The sequence below is a fragment of the Panulirus ornatus genome, chromosome 16 (assembly GCF_036320965.1).
Source record: "Panulirus ornatus isolate Po-2019 chromosome 16, ASM3632096v1, whole genome shotgun sequence".
NCBI classification, from domain to species: domain Eukaryota; kingdom Metazoa; phylum Arthropoda; class Malacostraca; order Decapoda; family Palinuridae; genus Panulirus; species Panulirus ornatus.
In genome coordinates, this window is record NC_092239.1 from 35,841,493 (window position 1) to 35,861,492 (window position 20,000).

Sequence of the window (20,000 nt, forward strand, 5' to 3'; positions counted from 1 at the left end):
CACGAAAATAAATCTGCAAACAATATGTGCTTCAAAACGAGCAGTGGAGGGGAGAAAAAAAGCACAAAAAAACAAAAGACACACGTGAGAGTTGACGATACGACACAAGACCTATATTGGCGATTCTTATAACGCTAATTTAGCACACCTTTCTCTAAAGTGATACTTCGACCGATCCAACTCCTCTCGTAAAGTGTGGCAATGAGCTGTGACCGCTTGTGGCGCCGTTGGTACACGCTGCTCCTTTACTATTTCTTCCGTCTCGATCATTGCAAGATTTTCATTATCGTTTTCTTCTCTTTCTTCTACTACCCACACTGCAGCTTGTGGCTCTTTGTTTGTTCTTAGGGTGATGTGAATGTGTCTATCGGGAGCCCCCCAACGCAAATCGTGCCTCACTTCCTTCCCATGCTTGCTTGGGTTCAGAAGCTGTCGATTGAAAACACTTGATACGTAAAGTTGTTAATTTTTACACATTTGTTTTCATTCATGGGAATTACAGGCATTCATACCCAAGGACCATGAGTAGGTTTTCTTACACTGGTACTTGTATCAGGAGCCTGGGTATAGTTTCTTACACATTCATCATCCATATAAAGGTATTCTCTCTAGTTATTCCCAATATGTAATTCATAGCAATGGCCCCTAAAGGTATTTCCTATAATGCCATTAATATCAGGGGTCCGTATTCATATAAAGGGTCCGTGTGTGGGTCTACTTCCAATATCGTTCACACCTGAGGCCCGTGAATAGTGTTTTCCTACGATGTCTTTCAATGTCTTGGGTCTTTGTGAGGTTCTGATTATCCTCTCTCTCTCATCTGGATGTGACGTTCCTGAAGCAGAATGCCAAGTGCTATTACGGACATGTGGAAACGCCAAGTACTGGAGCGATCATAGCAAACATCCCGGGAATCAAGTAAACCACCTGTAAACAGCGGAACAAAAGTAAACCTCTTGAGTATCAAAGGATTATTTAAGAATTTCTGGCTCAAATGTCCATCTGGGGAGCTCTGTGGTCGGCATCCTCGACTCTGACACCATAAAGTCCTAGCTGTCGAAGACCCCAGCACCGGTGACGGGTGTCGAAATCTGGGAAGACCAGTGCTGGGGACCACTGGGTGGTGGTTGTGGTCTAAGACTCGTGACTATGAGGGGGATAAGCCGGCACTGGTAGCCGGGAGTAACATGGTAAGTGCAGATATCAAGAGACTTGATGGTCCGTGAAGAGGTTTGTCTGGTGGGCGGAACAGCTGTAATATCCAGATCATAATCGTATCTGTGGTTGAGACAGGATAGTAAAGGAGAAGGCAACACCCCAGCTATCACTCCCTCCGGCATAACAGAATGAAGGAAGGGAAAACAAAAAGAAAACTGAACAAAAGCCGCGAAGGATCAATGTTTACTGTGGAGAGCGTATACTGCCTCGGAAATTCTACGTGAAAGTGCAGACGGGGAAAAAGTGTTCTACTGTGCTTGGAGCGGGCTCTCCAAGATGGACACTCAAACTTCATATGAAAAAAAAGGTCGAAAACCATAAGTTTAAATGTCTGTTTTTCCCCACCTTGAAACAAGGTGTATTTACCGGCGATAGTAGTGGTCGGGGACACTGAGTGTGTATGTGTGGGTGTGTGGGTAGGTGGGTATGGCGTCATCCAAGGGATGCCGAAGATGATGGACAACGTTCACTCGGGTTTCGACCAAACACCATTGCTGAACATCGACCCTCATGGCGACCCCTGTCACCGCGGTTACACCGTAGATCTCGATGATGGAATACGATATAATATGACACGTGGGGAAGGGAAAGGGAGAAGGTAAAGATCCAAATACTTGGAGGGGGTCGGTCGGTCGGGAGAGGGGTTGTTGTAAGACCTATTTCAGACGGTCCGTTTATAGGCCAGAGACTTCAGACCCTCACGCAATGTGGCGGTAATGATAGACATTAAAAGGTCACCACTAGAAATGGTGCAGTAATAGCTGGAGAGGTCCCCGTGACAGATCGAAAGTCGAAAGTCTCATTTGAATTTCATTTTGCAACTTTTCCTCCACCCTCTGAAAAAATAATATATATATATATATATATATATATATATATATACTCAACGAAAACTGGACTTGTACCTCAACCTCAATGAAATACTCCAAATAAGCAACGAAATTCTACAGCAGCACTTTGTTATCTTGAAAGAAAAACTGAAGTCAATATCCTTGGCAGGTAAGAAAGGAATTCTCACACGCGTGCAGTCCTCTCTCATGAGTATTCCGGTCCATGTGAAGTTTTCGCCAAGAGCTCCGTACCAAAGCCATCGGAACACCTTCAAGAGACCGCAGATGTCTTGTAAAGCTATGATTGTAAAACACATCACAACTCATCTCTTCTCTTCCGATGGAATCGCTGCAAAAGCGTTTCCAGCAATGTAGATCAAGCCAAGAGATTTTCCAGCAATACTGGTATGCAATGAGGAAGTGGAATGATCCTTGCCATTGTGCAAGCGACCTCGGGTGGTGGGGTGATGTGGTGAGAGAGAGAGAGAGAGAGAGAGAGAGAGAGAGAGAGAGAGAGAGAGAGAGAGAGAGAGAGAGAGAGAGGGAGGACAAGCTCTCCTGGTCATCTGTGTGGGATTCAAACGTCCTCACTTTACATGGTCTACTGGCTTTCCTCCCCCGACGTCCTTTCTCTGAAAAAAAAATTTTTGTGCGGGCGTCGGCCTCTCCTGCGGTACGAGAGATGGCAGCTGCAGCGCTTGAAACAGGCAGCAGCGAAGCGTGTCGCTAGCTGTAGCACAAGTGGCAACACAAGAGGACGAGGGTGTGCCAGCTGGAACAGCAGTTAGCAGCAGCTGTGGTGCCATTTACATAATGCAGCGGGTTCTACAGCTGTAGCATTAGTACCTGTTGCAGCAGGATCAACGGCTGCAGCATTAACAGGATCAACAATTATCTGTGTGAGAACAGCTTCAAGATGAACAGCTGCACCAACTACAAGGGCAGCAGCGGTACACAGCAGCAGGAGGGTCAGCTGGGGCACAAGGAGGAACAGCATCATGACGGGTAAGAGCAGCAGGGAGGGTAACAGCAGCAGGAACAGCAGCAAAAGCAGCAGTATCATTACTGACCATTGTCGGTCATGAGGGTTACAACGATGAAAAGCTATTACGTAGCTTTTAGCTGTATCTATATCTACTTCTACCTCTACACCTGCCTATCTGTCTGTCATCTATCTATCTACTCATTTGACAATCGACATATCTATTAACCTATCTATGTATTTCGATTTATGTATGCATACACGTAGGTATGTAAGGCTTCCCCTATCTTTATATATATATATATATATATATATATATATATATATATATATATATATATATATATATATATATATATATTCAATGATTCACGAGTCAAATAAATATTATTGCTTTAAAGAAAATCACACCTCTATCATGTACACACACACACTTACATTCTCACCAAGATGTGATCTGGCCACAGACAACACGAAGACCTAGTCATCAACCATGACTGACGTGTTCTCAATGTACTGTGTGATGGAAACGCTAGCTCGCTGCTCGGAAGGGGCGGGGAGGCAGCCAGCAAGCAAGCAGCACTTGGTCACCGCTACGTAAAAGACTTCCATTGTGGTTTGGCCGAAACAAACTTCTTGTGGTTTTTGTCTCCGTGTTGTAAGTGGGTCGGACATCAGCGAGAGGGAGTTTGCTTTCGCCCGTCAGTAATGTCTTACGAGTCTGCACGTAAAGGGTTGAAGGAAAACCCCCACACACACCCTCCCCAGATGTATTGCCGATTCCGGCATTTCCTCTTTGTTCCTCTCATGGCATTGAGGACGTATGTCATTAACTCGAGCAATTCTGTCTCTGTTCTCTGACGAGCTTGCATGCGACCCTCGATGTCTGTCTGGGGTGCTGTTCTGTCTCATAAGTCATGATTCAGGTCATGATCGTAAATGAAGTTTGCCTGACCATTTCACCGAGCTTTTGCGACTCGCACCTCCAGCACGGGTGACCATTCGTAGTGCTGGAATAATGGTCTGCAATATTTTCTTTCCCCGTAGATGCGATTCAGCAAAGTTCTGGCCTATCAATCTATGCCATTTCTTCGTATATATATATCTGTCCGGTTACCTATATTCACTGTACTCCGACGATAAGCCTTAGCGAAGGTGACTTCTTTTTTGCACTCGCGGCGTAAACACACGCAGGCGGAGCCCGGTAAAGTCCCGTGAGGCATTGCAAACCATAACGACGACAGAGAATGATTCCAGATTACCCTAAACGTCTTTCCAACCCCCACAACCCAGCACGAACAGACATCGAAGAATTCTGATAACTCAAATATGGGTTAACATCGTCTCATCTACCCTCATAATCCACCTGCTTTCTACTTTCTCTAAATTTTCCTTTCCGAATCTATACATTCTTTCGTTCATCCATTGTTCCTCATCTTCCAAAATGCGCCTTTAAATAGCATCAACAACACCCCACGCAACGGCTATATATATATATATATATATATATATATATATATATATATATATATATATATATATATATATATATATACGAATAAAGTGCATATGAACGCGCACCTTCATAGAACATACAAACTTCCAACAGCCAGGATCGAACCCGGGACCCCTGTGCAAGAGGCAGCCATGCCTCTTACGAGTCTGGAGGTTTGTATGTGACATATATATATATATATATATATATATATATATATATATATATATATATATATATATATATATATATATATATATAGTAAGAGCAAACATAGCCTTGGAATAATCTTGGGACACGTGAAGAAGGTGGTCAAAATTTTTGACTGATGTGATCGCTTGACGTCAACGGCCTTAAAGACCTTGGAAGTTGAGGTCCTAAAACCCACGTCACTAACCAACCAACCAGCCATTATCCTACCTGTATCATAATTACCCCCCGGGACATCCTTTCTTGAAAGGGTTCTTCTGGACCTGCTCCAGGAAACACCTTTTTCTAAGAGCTTCCGCAGCTCCAAAGGCTGCGCTACTTCCCGAAGCAGGGAAAGGATGGGCTCCTTTTAGACGCAATTTCTTATTTTCACGATACCAGAAGCTATTAAGCGTATCATTATGGATTAGGGAGTAAAAAGGTCTTGTCCTCCAATGCTGCATGGGCTTATCATGACAGGCGAGACCCCAATGTGGACCCACACTATCTGGTATTCCACGTTCGAAGACGTAAAAGAATTCATAAGAGTAACAGAAAACGAATTAGATGAAGGAAAAACAACGACATATCAACGAAAAAAATACAACGAATGAGTTATCTTTCCATTCGTTATCGGTGGCCAAGGGAACAAAATCCAGATATCCAGCAGCTGCACTCGAAGACTGGCTCAGTCCCCCGTGGACTGGATGTCTCCAGAATAATTTTCCAGAATCGAGAACTGAAAGAATTTCTGGAATTTCATTTAATTCATATATCGTACCGGTGGACACACCCCACCCTTCCACACACACACACACACAGACACATTTTATCATCCTTTGTCAAGAGACAGATTGAATGTAGTGAGAGTAAAGCGAAAAACGAAGAAAATTCTTTATATATATATATATATATATATATAGATATATATCGAGGACGTTTTCTGTGAACCCGGAAATATAAGCAAATCATCAAAGACCTACTTTTACAGAAAACTGGCCCTATTTAAAATGCCCTCCGCGGCGGTCTCTGGGGTTGCTGCAGTCAAAGAGATCCTAAAAATAAATAAAACAAAAATGAGACCACAGAAATCTGCAAACACAAAGAGACTTGGGAAAATTCCCGAGCTTATTCTGACGGTGAAAACGTAAACAATTGTTGCACACAGTGAGCCGAGCAGTGATTCGGAACCTTGAACAGAGCACACAGACTGACCACATAAACACACACACAGATATATATATATATATATATATATATATATATATATATATATATATATATATATATATATATATATATATATCCTGATGATGTGATTATTACTCGAAAGTGCACTTGGGAACTTATCGTGTTTCATTTCCCTGCGGACTCATATATATATATATATATATATATATATATATATATATATATATATATATATATATATATATATATATTCCTATGAGTTGATCATACCAACATTTCCTTCGTCATTTGATAGCGGATAAATTCCAGGCTTCTAAAAAATCCATGTGACTCACGTAATCTTTATCGTATGCAATATAATGGAGCAGTTTAACCTCGAGCAGCACATTTGAAGTGAAGTTACCTACGAGTGTCTACCACGGGATTTTTGCCAAGAGACACTGCAAGCGGGTAGCGCTCATAGAAGACAGCGCGCCCTTCCGAGTGCATCTTATCCGTACCTGTTAGCAATATAGGGTACATGTCCTTACGATGAAAGACAACACTGGCTAATTGCAGAACACTGATAAGGGCTGTTCAGGAGTGCGTGTTAGCGCTGGCGTCCCAGAATCTACAGGCAACACATCGAAAGATCAACGCAAGTCTACCAGAACGACTAATGGCTGAAGCGATCATGAGCGGGACATTAATACGACGAATGGTGTTGGTTAATCGATGCTGCGTTTTACCCCTTGCAATGTTCAGCTTTTTCCCAAGCACCGAATGACAATGATCACAGAAGATGATACGGTTCCTGCAACAACTTTCCCCTAAGCCCTGGAAAATGAGGGTGTATCAATGGAATCATAAGACGAGAGTATTGCAGACTTAAGGGGACTGGAAAGGCTTCTGGAGAGGTTTACGAAGTACAACCTGCACTCTCCAGGAATTACACTCTTACTTGCACCGATATTCGTCCAGAATCTACGGTCCGTGTGCTTCTGAACATCATACGAATGCAACAGCAGGAAACATGTCATCAAAACCCGACGAAAACCGTACCCACAGAACAGCGGAAGAACTGATGGAAATCCGTGGTTTTATCAAGATGGAGCCGCATACATCCTCGCCTCCAACGAATACCTAGCTATGGCTGGGGCGAATACAAAGAATATATAAACATCAACTACTTTATCACTGAGAGGTGAATTCCCATGGCACCTCCAGGTCCCTCTGATTTGCCACCACCTCTGTGTAACTGCTCGTGGCGACCAGTCGAGAGAGAGAGAGAGAGAGAGAGAGAGAGAGAGAGAGAGAGAGAGAGAGAGAGAGAGAGAGAGAGAGAGAGAGAGAGAGTGTGTTTTCCCGACGAAGGCAACCACAACTAAGGGCTCATCTGAAGGATGCAAGTTATTCGCCTCCATCTCTGGCATTATGGAAGACTGTGGGAGGCGTATTCTACTGCCGCGCAATAGTTGCTTTTGACAACTTTCGTCTTCAAGCCCCCCTCCTCGACTGCTAAGGGTCGTTAAGGCCATTCACCTCTCTGCAACCACAACCCCTCGAAGAAAATAAAAAAGACACATCATTGAGCATTCAGCATATTTCTTAAGCCCGTATACAGCATGTATGGGACTTTACGTTGATGAAAACGTACACAACAAAGGGGAAAGTACGACTGAGGGCTTCCTTCGTGTATAAAAACTTGAGTATCATAGAAAAATACATTTTACACCGGGAAATCTTTCGCATATATCACTAGTGTCGATTTGATCTCTTTTTTTTTTATTCTCTATCACAGTCTTCCTCATACTGCGCACACACACGCGGTCTTCTTCATACTGCACACACACACACACACACACACACACACACCAACGCCATCAAAAATATGTCGACTGCTCACAACGTTGTTCTGACGTCTTGTTCAGCTGTTCTGACGCGGAACCGCACAGACACATAACTCACGCTTCTCTTGCGTAATCTTGCGGTCGAGTTAAGAAACTCTGCCACAATCACGCAGGGTGAACTTAACCACCACTGGTTAGACGCAGGACAACAAGCGTATTAATCTTTAATAATTAATGAGAGACGATCATTTCTGCGGAAGCGTATTAATCTACTACGCATGACAGATTAAAGATGATCCCTTTTTGCGGATATTGATAAATGCTTGATAACAAAACCCTAATCTACTCGTTTTGTGGGAGGATTCTCGAGTATGTAACTCGTATCCACGAAGGCTTATCTTTAAAAACAAAAAAGTGGGTGGTATTTTGCTGTGTTATACACATTACGTCGAAAGATGAAGTATTTCTTGGTGTTGATGAGAGCTTAAAGGCTGTCTGAGAGGGACCGTCTAGGGTTACTGAGATGCCATCTTAGACTCCTGGGAACTGAACACGACGGTACGAGTCATGAAGACGACGGTACGGCTGTTGAACGCGACGGTACGAGTCTTGAGGACGACGGTACGGCTGTTGAATACGACGGTACGAGTCTTGGAGACGACGGTGCGGCTGTTGAACACGACGGTACGAGTCATGAAGACGACGGTACGGCTGTTGAACACGACGGTACTGCTGTTGAACACGACGGTACAAGTCTTGAAGACGACGGTACGGCTGTCGAACACGACGGTACGAGTCTTGAGCTCGACAGAACGAACCTTGGAACACGACCGTACGGCTCGTGAACACGACGGTACGAGTCTTGAACATGATGGTACGACTCTTGAAAACAGCGGTACGAACCTTGAGCACGACGATACGACTCTCGAACACAACGGTACGACCCTTAAGCGTGATGGTGCTACGCTTGGGAGTAATGACCTGACCTCTGACCTGACCTGTACTGGTCAAGACAAAGGTCACCCTATCATACCTAAGGATCCGACTATCGTGCTCAAAGATCGTTCCGCCGTGTTCAAAAGGTCTTACCTCCGTGCTCAAGGGTCGGACCGTCGTGCTGAGAGGTCGTACCATCGTGCTCAGAGGCTGACCCGTATATATATATCATCAGTTTGCCATCTTCAACAAGTGAAAGGCAGTGACAGTTGTAAAACTGGACCAGGCGAAATACTTATAACCTTATCGCTCTAAGTCAAATGACTATATCGCTTTTACTGCTTATCTGGAGACATTACAGATACATCTTATGGGCGGTTTGAATATACAAGGCATATATATACATATATATATATATATATATATATATATATATATATATATATATATATATATATATATATATATACTCACCAAATAATTGTTCTTCGTTCGGCAATCCAACAAAAGCGTATGAAAACCAGGCTTGCGTAAGTCCACTGGGGCGTCGAACCTTACTGGTGAGTGTGAGTGTGTGTGCTTAGCCCCGGGGCCCGCGGTTCGAATCCCGACCAAGGCTATACCGAATATTCAGGTGTAGAGAAAATGGAGGGAAAATCTCTTGGACACGTCTCGCCCAACAGAACAAGGTTAAAGTCATCTACAGTCCATCTCAAGGGTTAACTTTCTCACCAATTCCATTCATCATATACTTGACGACCCTGGTACAGTGGTTGTGGTGATTAGTGTGTGTGTGTGTGTGTGTGTGTGTGTGTGTGTGTGTGTGTGTGTGCTAGCCAGCTGGTCGAACCCGGGTCCATGACACTCTCGAGTCACAGCGTTGACCACTAAACTACTGAGCCTTTAAAGTTTTCCTTAACTATTCTGATCGTGACCCACAAGCGTGGTGACCCCAGCGCTGGTCGTGACCCACAAACGTGGTCAGCAAGTGCTGATAATGACCTACTCATGGGGTGACCCAAATGCTGACAGTGACTCTATAGTGTGGTGACACAAATGCTGATAGTGACCCACTAGTGTGGTGACCCAAAGTGCTGAAAGTGACACTATGGTGACCCTTGCGATCAAATCTTCCGCAGTACAGTGAGGCTGGTGTTCACAGTGACCCTAGGTCGGTGACCTTTCAGTTTTCGCGGTGAGCTTAGCGCAGACTCAGGTGGCCACAGTGACCTTACTACATACAGAGGAACTTTCGTGTTTTGGACATGTGGTAGTGGACACAGCGGCGGACGGGGCCATGGGAGCTGAAGTATGCCACAGGGTGAGCGAGGGGACCACGGTCTTGGCTGCATTAAGGAGTGTGTAGAGTGGGAGGCGACTGTCTATGAAGGTAAAAATGGGTATGTTTGATGGCACAGATGATCCGACGGTGTCGCAAGAAAGCGAGGCACGGGATATAGGGGAAAAACAAGGTGCGAACGAGGCTGGATGTGTTGGAAATGAGATGTTTCGAAGTATACGTGGTGTTAGGAAGGGTTGCTCGAGCGAAAAATGTGGGAGCAAGTGTAGGAATAAGAGGAGTATGTGTAAGGGAGGTGAAAAAGGTGTGTTGAAATGATATGGACATATGGACAGGACGAGTGAGGAGGGGATGAGTAAGGATGGGTAAGAAAGTATACCTGTCAGAAGTGGAAGGAATATAAAGTGGGGATCCAAAGAAGGGGTAGAAGGATAGAGTGAAAGATGCTTCGAGCAGTCGGGGATAGAGCGAGCAGGAGGCTGTGAGGCGTGCATGGGAAACAAGGATTTGGAGCGATATGGCATACAGGGGAGCGACGTGTTATCTAATGGGCGGAGCCAGGAACTATGAAGGGGTCTGAGCAAACCAGAGAAAGGTATGTGGGGCTTGACTGCGTACAGGGAGGCTCAGATTTCGGTGTATTATATATGAGAGCCATTGAATGGATGTGAGCAAATGAGACATTCTTCATCTGTTCCTGGCGCTACCTCCCTTCGCGGAAAACGGCGAACAAATATGAAATACACACACAAATACCATTTTGCATTATACAATAATGTGGATCCTATAATTGGTTTTTACGTGAGAATGAAAAAAAATAAATGGTGGTATTAGGAAACGAGACGTTTCGATCAATCATACTTGAATACAGACATTTCAATCCTTTGAGCACGACTATGCAACCCTTGAGCACGACTGTGTGACCCTCGAGAGCGACTCGTAACGAACCTCGAGGACGACTCGTAACGAACCTCGAGGACGACAACACATTAGCACCACGATATGGCGTGGCCCTTGATCCGCCCCTTAAGTGTGAGGTCAAAGGTCATAACCATGGGTCTTTGCGTCGTTCTCAAGGTTCATCCGGCTGGGTGAGCTCAAGAGGTTATCGAACCAATCAACATATCTGGTCTATGACTTCAAAACTGCTTTTTCCAAGACAATGCTAAGATTAGGCCAGTGCCGTTGCACCGAGGCATGTTCTACAAACTTTTGGGTCGTTATATGCATCTTTCACCTTTCTCATACAAAATGACTTCGAGATATACATCATTTCATAATAGCTGTTGAACCTAGGTATAATCTATGACCCTCTAACTGTGCTAGTACATGCATCTTTCACCTTTCTCGTACCAAAACACAGCTAAATGTCATTTCAACAAGAGCTGCGAGGGAAACTGATTTCGAAAACGGTCATTCTATCAGGAATGCGCACACAAAACCCAAACCTTCAAACCAGGTCGTTACCACATCGCCCCCCCCCCCTTTAGCCAGACTCCCAGAAGCCCCAATACCGACATACAGGCCATCACTCAGAACGTAACTTAAGTGAATGAAGCGACCAACAAGCCTGGAATACTTGCGACCCAAGCCAACACTGGGTTCTGATGGCACTCGTGTGTCAACACTTGCTTTGCGATTCAATCGCCAACCACAGGGATATTAGGGACAAATTTCATCCCACATTCCGTCAGAAGCCGTATTTACCATCACTGTCCCATAGGGACAGTTTGCTTCTCATTACCACCCTATAGTACATAGTGTCCTCTAATTACGATTCCTTCTATTCTTCAGTATTCATCCGAACAAAATCATCGGTATGAGAAGGTCATGTGTTAGTGGACACTATTATACACAACGAACACCAAGCTGGTTCAGGAGAGTAATGGTCTTATCAGCGTAAACACTGAACAAGCATGGTCAAGGGATACTGTCTTGTCATATTTCCTTCGGTAGTATAATAGTTATCTGGCGTTATCGACCAATGGTAGAGAGAGAGAGCTTCGCTGAACTACAAGATCTACTCTATATAGTGTTGCTGGGGGATCTGAATGCTTAAATAAAGGATCTTAACGATGGGAATAATCTATTCACTTATAATGCAGAACAAGGGGGTATAATTAAACATCTTCCCGACACACACAACAGCAAAACGAAAGTCTTCACCTCACACCAACGCCCTAAGGAAGGATACAGCATCTGGTATTGATGGAGAAGTTATATCACCGTCATCCACAACAAGGAACGCATCTATCAGCTCTCTGTAGTCCATATCACTCACACCACCGCCACATTCCTTGTGATGGCTGTTTCAATCAATTACGTCGACAGTGGCATTTCAGCAAGGGCTCTGCAGTTCAGTCGCTAACCACAGGGATATTGAATATAAATACGCACTGTGATCATATCCTGACAAAGTACTCTATTGTCCTCCCCACTTTAAAGCCTACATACAAGCGCATCCAATAGTGTCGTAATTTGGCAACAAAGACAAACGACTCCTTAAAACAATATTCAACTCTGTTTCACCCCATCAATGCTCTGGGTGTTATGACAAGACCCCCTGACCTGTCCACGGCTTGAAAATATATCTCCCTTATAACGTTACAAGTGAAAGGCTACGCGTCAGAGTCTAATAAAATACAACGGTATACGTGGAAGTGGTCCATACCTGTTCGATCCGTAGCGGAGGGCGCTCCAGGAGACGAACCACATCCTCCCAGCAGCAGCTGGCATCCTCAGCGCCACACCTGAAGGAAAAAGATTCGATATGAAACGTAAATTTGAAGAAAGGAAAAATAATATGGCACAGAAATAATCAACTTTACGACAAGGTCAACAAATAGTTATAATTTCCTTGTTTTACAGTAAGGACATGAACAATAACAAAAATACAGGACCACATACATAAATTTATACTTTATCCCATCAGCAGTTCACACTTCAGTTACAGTAGTAATACACAAGACATACCTCCCTCATGAACTAGACATTCCAGTGATGTATTTCCCTCACGAACCAAACATTTCACAGAGAGAAAACGGAGGTCTTCGTGTAAGCAACCCATCGCAGTCTCTCATGTCCACTCACTCAACGTCACGTGCGTGAGAGACACGTGCATCATACACAACTATGTGGACATTACTTCCCCTTACGTACGTCACTATAACGTCAGCTTCTTCCGTCAACTACGTCCCCCCCAAACATCCAACTCACAGTACGGCAATACGGGTGACACCAGACATCTCCTTCGTCATCCGAAGCCACGCTGGTTTACAACGTAGAGAGAAGCCTTCCAAAGTGTTTCCACCCAGGACAAGGCAAGCCATAGAGTTCAGGCTAGCGAGAACTGCCAAGTTAGTTACCCTCAGTCACGGTCTTTCTACTGGCCTTCTTGGGCATCCTCTCAATCGAACCATTATGTTCCACAAGGGAGCTATCAAAGGTTTCTGCTGCATCTGCGTGCCCGGTGCGGGTCCTCAGATGGCAGAGGAGCTCAAGGGTAACGATACAGTCATCATCCACATAAGGTGTAATGGTGTTTCTCACTTTTAACAATTGCGCAAGAGAGGGCGGTGCCAGGATGGCTCCTGTCCGCACGGTAAGATAAGACAAAGCAGTTCAGTATATTACGTATGAACCCTGAGAGCGAGGTGGGGTTCCGTTAAGACTTCCCCACTTCTCCTCTCCCCTTGAAATCACTGAACCCGAACAGAGTTCATCATAACTTATGGAAATGAGGACATCCCCAGAATAAGTAAACCGTAAACAATACTTCCTAATCTCTAACGTAAACAACGTAGGTTGCTTAAAACTGTTTGTGCAAACCAACAGTTGATCACGTAAGGAACACAAATAGTATTAATCATCCGTGTGAGCTACGGTGAGTTTAGATCCTCCTCAACCCAGACGATGCTCAATGTAAACATAGAAGTAAGTTACAGAGATTTACCCCAGCTCAGTATTGAGCTGCCGATCATGTATGTCTCGCATGCATAGAAGAACCCTTTCTAGAGACACATAAGATGAAATCAAAGTACTTTAATAACTGCAAACGGCTTCTATTCGTCTATAAGAATTATCCTAATTATCCTAATAGTACTCCATCTCTATAAACGATAACACATGAACACTTTGACGATTTCACATAAAACACACGAATTATTCTTTTCATACATCAAGCGCCAACTGAGTTGACAAGTGGTTTACCTTGAAATATTTTGAAGGGACGACCTTTATTGCCTTATGTATATGTATATATATCATACACATATAAGGAAGCGCACAACACTATACAGTCCCAGGAGGCCTCCGATTCACACCCTCACACTGGCTCAAGCTGTGGCTAAGTGATTGTTGTGGTTGCCAGGCTACTTCAGAGATTCGAAGCTACTCGAATCTCAGGGTTCGAACGGGTCTCTTGACCGAGGAACTGGTCCCGTTCTGTTCGGTCTTAAAAGCATAATCGAGTGTCGAATACTGGCATTTACATTAGCCGTAGCTATGGCTAGGGCGGCGGCAATGAAGATGGATTCGCTTCCACAGGCAGCTAGCCAGGATTTTCCCGAGTCTAGTTTACTGAACGCTTGTGGACGGTACCTGAAACGGGCGTGTGATCGGACGTGGGTCAGAGCAGTTGCGTTGGATTTTCGTAGCCAGCGCGTTTGCTGCCGAATGGGGTAGAGACACCGACCGCTAGGATAGGAGCTCCCTATATCGTTGGAAAAGAACTTATCTGGTAAAGAAGGTCGGACATTCGATCTACTGGCGGCTCGCGAAACCCGACGAAAGGGTCGCTGCGTCGAAAACATACCGAACTTGGATCCGAACCTGAGTGACGGAGGAGAGGGAAGGTTGTGACCCGGGTGCTCGTTGAGAGACGAACCAGCGAGAGTGCGCAGACTGAATCGGGTGTGGGTAGACATGGTCGACGGTACGACATACGTCGATGGCTTCGACTTCGTACGTAGGCTACCAGGTTAGACGGGGCGTTTATTCTTATTCTTCCTCTAGTGGCCACGACTGAGTCACCACATTGTGACCTGGGGTGATGGCGGAGGAGGACGGTAGTGTTCAATGCGTGCGACGGAGGGCTGCCAGCAGATCCTTGATCCAGTCAATACGTGATTTCCCCTCCTACCCGGGTGGTGGCGAGCTCGAGGAAAGTCGTGATGGGGACGTTGTCACGGACGACCCTGGAGAGAAATCTGAAAGCGTCTGTGAAGGAATGGCATCGAGCTGCCATGGCTGATGAGAGGCGATGTTGGTCATAAGACAAGGGCGGCTGCAAGTACGATACCCTCCTGAAGTCTTCCTAGCCGACAGTCAGAGATCTCAGGTCAGAAACAAGACAAAAAATGTATCGACAGTTTTTCCTGGCTAAGTAGCGACGAAGTCTAAAGAGCAACATGCCTGGAGTGTCGTCGCTGACGGTGAGGAGGTGGCAGACCTTGGCGACCTCCTCAAGGGCGAGGCGGACATACCCAAGGGAGGTTCGTTTGTAAAAAGGTCACTGAATGCCGCGACTCGGGGTTGAGACCCCGCGGAAGCTACTATCTTGTTTCTGAGGATCAAATTATTCCTTTTCGTGGCATAATTATTTTTTAGGGAGGGGGGTGTTTTGGGGCGACTTTTTAAAAGTTTTTCGATGACCAGGATTTTCCCGAGTGCGCAAAATGTCCTTCACATGAAGACTATCATCATTACGATAATGGTTATGTCAGCTCTACTGTTCTGGTAACTCTGGTGTGCATGGTGACCCTTGTCTAGTGACCCCTAATGTGCGTGGTGACCCTTGTTTAGTGACCCCTAACATGCGTGGTGACCCTAACCTTCATTTTGACCTAGGCGGACATGATGTCCCTAAAATGCATAACCACCTCGAGTGGTGATTTTTAAACACGTGGCAAATCTGGTGTCGTGATCTATATACTATACTGCAAAAAGGAAATCCGTGTGTGTGTGTGTGTGTGTGTGTGTGTGTGTGTGTGTGTGTAGTAATCACACTAAACTTGGAGACCTTAGTGTGCATTATGATCCTTGTGGTTACGCTGACTTTACTCTAGCAGGGGGGTCACCTCTGGCCTTGTGGTGACTTCAACGTGCATAGGCGACCTCTTGCGCGTATGGTGACCCCCCAAGTTTTCATGGCGACACGTGCATGGTGAGCCCCTTTTACCCGCTGGCGACTCTCGTATACGTAGTGATCACACGAGACCACTTGAGCTCCCTGTGGTCGTACCTTTGTCCATCCTTGCGTTCATGGCGAAGCCTGCGCGGCTGGTGACCTCACTGCTCAGGGTGGTCCTCTTTTGTACAGTGACCTGATGGATCATCGTAACCATCATTGTGCACCGTAAGCGTCCTGCCCTCACTATACACAGTAATAACCCCTAGTATGCATGGCGACAGAGTCATGCATACTTGCCCTGGCGGACGAAGTGGCCCTCATGTGCTATGTAAGGCGACCCCCACAGCATACAGTGATCATTCGTGCACCGTGCGCTTTGATTACACGTGAGTTTCGTGGCCTCAGTGAGGTAATGCGGGCGTGTACACGGACGCTCACAGCCCATACCGACCTCTGTCTAACGTTCTAGGTGCGTTATGCTGGACCCAGGGCTGTATGGGGACTTGACAGCTTTGGTTAAGCTGGTGATCCCACCGTACACTGTGATCCTGTTATTCCTGACCCATCACGATCAGGCTCCTGCCCCGCCAACCAACTGGTGCAGACTGTCAGAGGTCAGGCCAATCCATGTCCCAAATTTTAACTTTTACTCTCCTTGACCCTGCTTGTGGTGTATCTAGTTGCATTCCTCTGCTACTGCCGGTACGTAATTTACAGAAGTATAATTCCTCCCTATATCATTATACGTTTGAGAGAAAGATTAGGATCTATGTTGCAAATCGTTTCTTCTTTTTTTTTTCCTCTCCCTTAAGACGTCACAATTTCGATTACAACTTCAACGATGAGAGTTGATTTATACGAAGGACACAGACGTATCAATGCTGGCATATCTTTGTATTAGAAGTCATTATTCTTAAGGAAATACGTCCATATCAGGGCTGCAATCAAGGGTCAACAGTCTGTTGAACACGGGGTCCACACACACACACACACGTGAGAGGTTAGAGGCCACACATTTGTCCACCATGGGAGAGAGAAGAGGTAGAGGGAACCTGACCACATTCTCTAAGATTCTAAACCAGTTTAATGACAAATAGTGAACGGGTCTTTGCAAGACGCAAGGATAGAATAACCAGCGGCCAATACGTGAAATTGGACAAGGAATTTCTTAGGAAAGATATAAAAAGAAGTCCATATATGGTACAGAAGTAATGGCTGAATGGAAACGTAAAACTGAGTTCAAATGACGAAGTGTGCCACTGTACATGAATGCTGAAATGTGCCACTATGTATAAACGTTGAGGTGTGTCATTACATATAAATGTTGAGGTATGCCACTGCGTATACATGTTGAGGTGTAGCACTTTATATGAATACTAAAGCGTGCTATTGCAGAGAAATACTGAGGTGTGCCACCGTGTATGTAAACATCGAGTTGTCTTGTTGTATCAAAACAGCTACAAGTCGCCAGTGTACTTAGAAGCAACGGTCTGCAGCTGTACATAAATGCTGTACAAAAGTTATCAAGGAAAACCGGGGGTTGGTGGGTGGGTGAAGAGAAAACTGTAATTACCGAGAGTTTTGAAAGGCCTGACAGGGGCCGTTGTGCTTTGAGAGGCGTGATCTCCAATAATCTCGACCCAGGCGACCTTGAAGTTGTTTTTCAACAGCTTGAAGCCATTCTCACAGAGGAGTGGTCTCGCGCCGGGCGAAGCCCATGTGAATCTGTGGCCTCAAATCGCAAGCTAACATTTAATGATGCCAGATATAAATAAAGGTAGTATCGACAGGAAGATTATAAAACCATAAAGTTTATGCATTCTTACAACGAAGGCTGTCGAGGAAACTGTTACGTTCAATATGTGGTAAGAGTAATGAAGACTTTTATGTTCTGTTAATTCCCACCTTCACGAGCTTCTTACGTGTGTTTTTTTTTTTTTTTTTGTATTTTCCAATTACTCTGGGACGAGATGGGAGTAAGTGCTGTGTGCAATACACGGGGTCGAAAGGTCTTCAAGGCTTCGGGCGTACGTAAGCTGACTTTGGGGAAAGAATGGTAGGCAATGAAAGGGTCGAGTTGTTTGGTTCCTTGGAAAGTCTAGAAGTGGCTGGTGGACGCGAGGGGTACCGCCACCACGAAACGAGATAATTCTTCTGGGCATTATGCAAATGAGACATTCACTGCATTTTTGAGGATCGGCAGTGTTTTCTCTCACAAGAGTTACCAAAGGGTGTTTCACTCCCAACTACCTGAATCACTTCTGTGCGACATACGGAACGCCGTCCAGCATGATGGTCTAAGCTGAGGCTAAGGTTGCTAAGGAGAGAAAGACCACAGTGTCTGGCTCAGCAACCAGGAGGGTGCTAGGGATAGCAAACTTCGTCAGGTGTGATCGAGAAACCAGAGCCTGAAATTTCCCCAACTACTTATACAGTTAAGGTTTCATCATAAAGTTAGATAGACACATCAAAACTATACTCCCACCCTTTTTCCTTTCGTCTCGTGAACGTTTAAAGTTTATCTACGTTTAGCATTATTATCTACAGATGTCGAGTCTTCTTGCATTTACAAATAACGCCAAAAGATCCTCACTCAAACCCCAGAGGCTTTGAAGCAGTAAACCCGCCACGGTTCTCTCAAGAGGGGAAAAAAAAAAAAAAAACCAAGAAGAATCAAATCAAAAGTTGAAACGGCGTGACATCGACTTTCTCCTTTTGCGCAGCTTCGAAGTACGGAAGCCCCCGGGGAAACGACCCACGGTAAGAATACGGTCCAGCGAAAGCGTTTCCGTGGCCGACGGCAACATATCGGCGATGGTTAACGTACTGGCGGAAGGCATAATGACCGTTCTTGTACTGTGGCGGGCCAGTGGCGCAACAGGTAAAATAGATCGGCACGTGAGGTCGGCAAAATATCATGCCATTATGTGTGTGTGTGTGTGTGTGTGTGTGTTACCGGGCTCTGCCTGCTCGGGGCTACGCTGCGAGGGGAGGGTCATCTTTACCGTGGCTATATCACTGGGAGTACAATATCATCAAAGACCCTCTCTCCCTAAAGAATTCCACCTTTCCCTGATACAGCAAAGTGGCGGCGCCTTTTCAAAAAAAAAAAAAAAACACGTCCTTCGGTAATTACACACACACACACACACACACACACATAGTAAACAGGCTCCCTGTGACGTGGTAACTGTATTGACCCGGAGTTGTGACACGTCACGTTCTCCCGCAGGGCACGCACGCACGCACGCACCGCTACCGTCAGCTGGGCGGTGTTGACTGCCCTGCCTGCCACCACTTGCTGAACGCTTCCCGTCACTCTCGCTGGGCGCTCCTCCAGCAACAGGGGTAACGGAACACCTTACCACCACCCTCACCCCATTTTCTTTTCCACTAGAAACTTAAGCTGAATATTATGCAAGGTTTGTGGATATTGTGTATTGAATTTTTTTTTTATAATCAGTTATGTTTTTTTTCTTTAAGATTACTCAGTTATATACACTGCTGTAGGTTCCCTATAAGTAGTTTATTGATACTGTCATTATGATTACTGCTATTAACACTTATAATTACAATTATTATCATTAGTATCATTATCATTACCATTATCATCATTATCAGTCGTTTATCAATATCGTTATCGTGATTAGTTATTATCATTTATCATTAGAATTATCATTATCATCATTATTTCTTTTTCATTATCTATCATTATCATAACAATTATCATCATTATTTTTATATTATCTTTATTATTATTATTATTATTATTATTATTATTATTATTATCATTAGTGTAATAATCATTATTATTATTATCATTATAATTATCATTATTATTATCATTATTATTATTATTATTATTGTAATAATCATTATTATTATTATTATCATCATTAT

General features: G+C 44.6%; 1 protein-coding gene across 2 annotated transcripts in view; it reads right to left on the minus strand.

The window, feature by feature from the left end:
• LOC139754255 (uncharacterized) overlaps positions 1–20,000 on the minus strand; it is a 413,413-nt gene that overhangs the window by 268,956 nt on the left and 124,457 nt on the right. Inside the window, exons 1-2 of one of the 2 annotated variants that reach the window (XM_071671599.1) lie at positions 14,180–14,262; positions 12,642–12,720 (exon numbers count right to left, since the gene is read on the minus strand). In XM_071671599.1, coding sequence (XP_071527700.1) covers positions 12,642–12,706 — 65 coding nt within the window. In that variant the 5' untranslated portion in view covers positions 12,707–12,720; positions 14,180–14,262. Of the gene's footprint in view, positions 1–12,641; positions 12,721–14,179; positions 14,263–20,000 lie in introns of those variants that run through there. The other variant, XM_071671598.1, reaches the window with a different exon arrangement.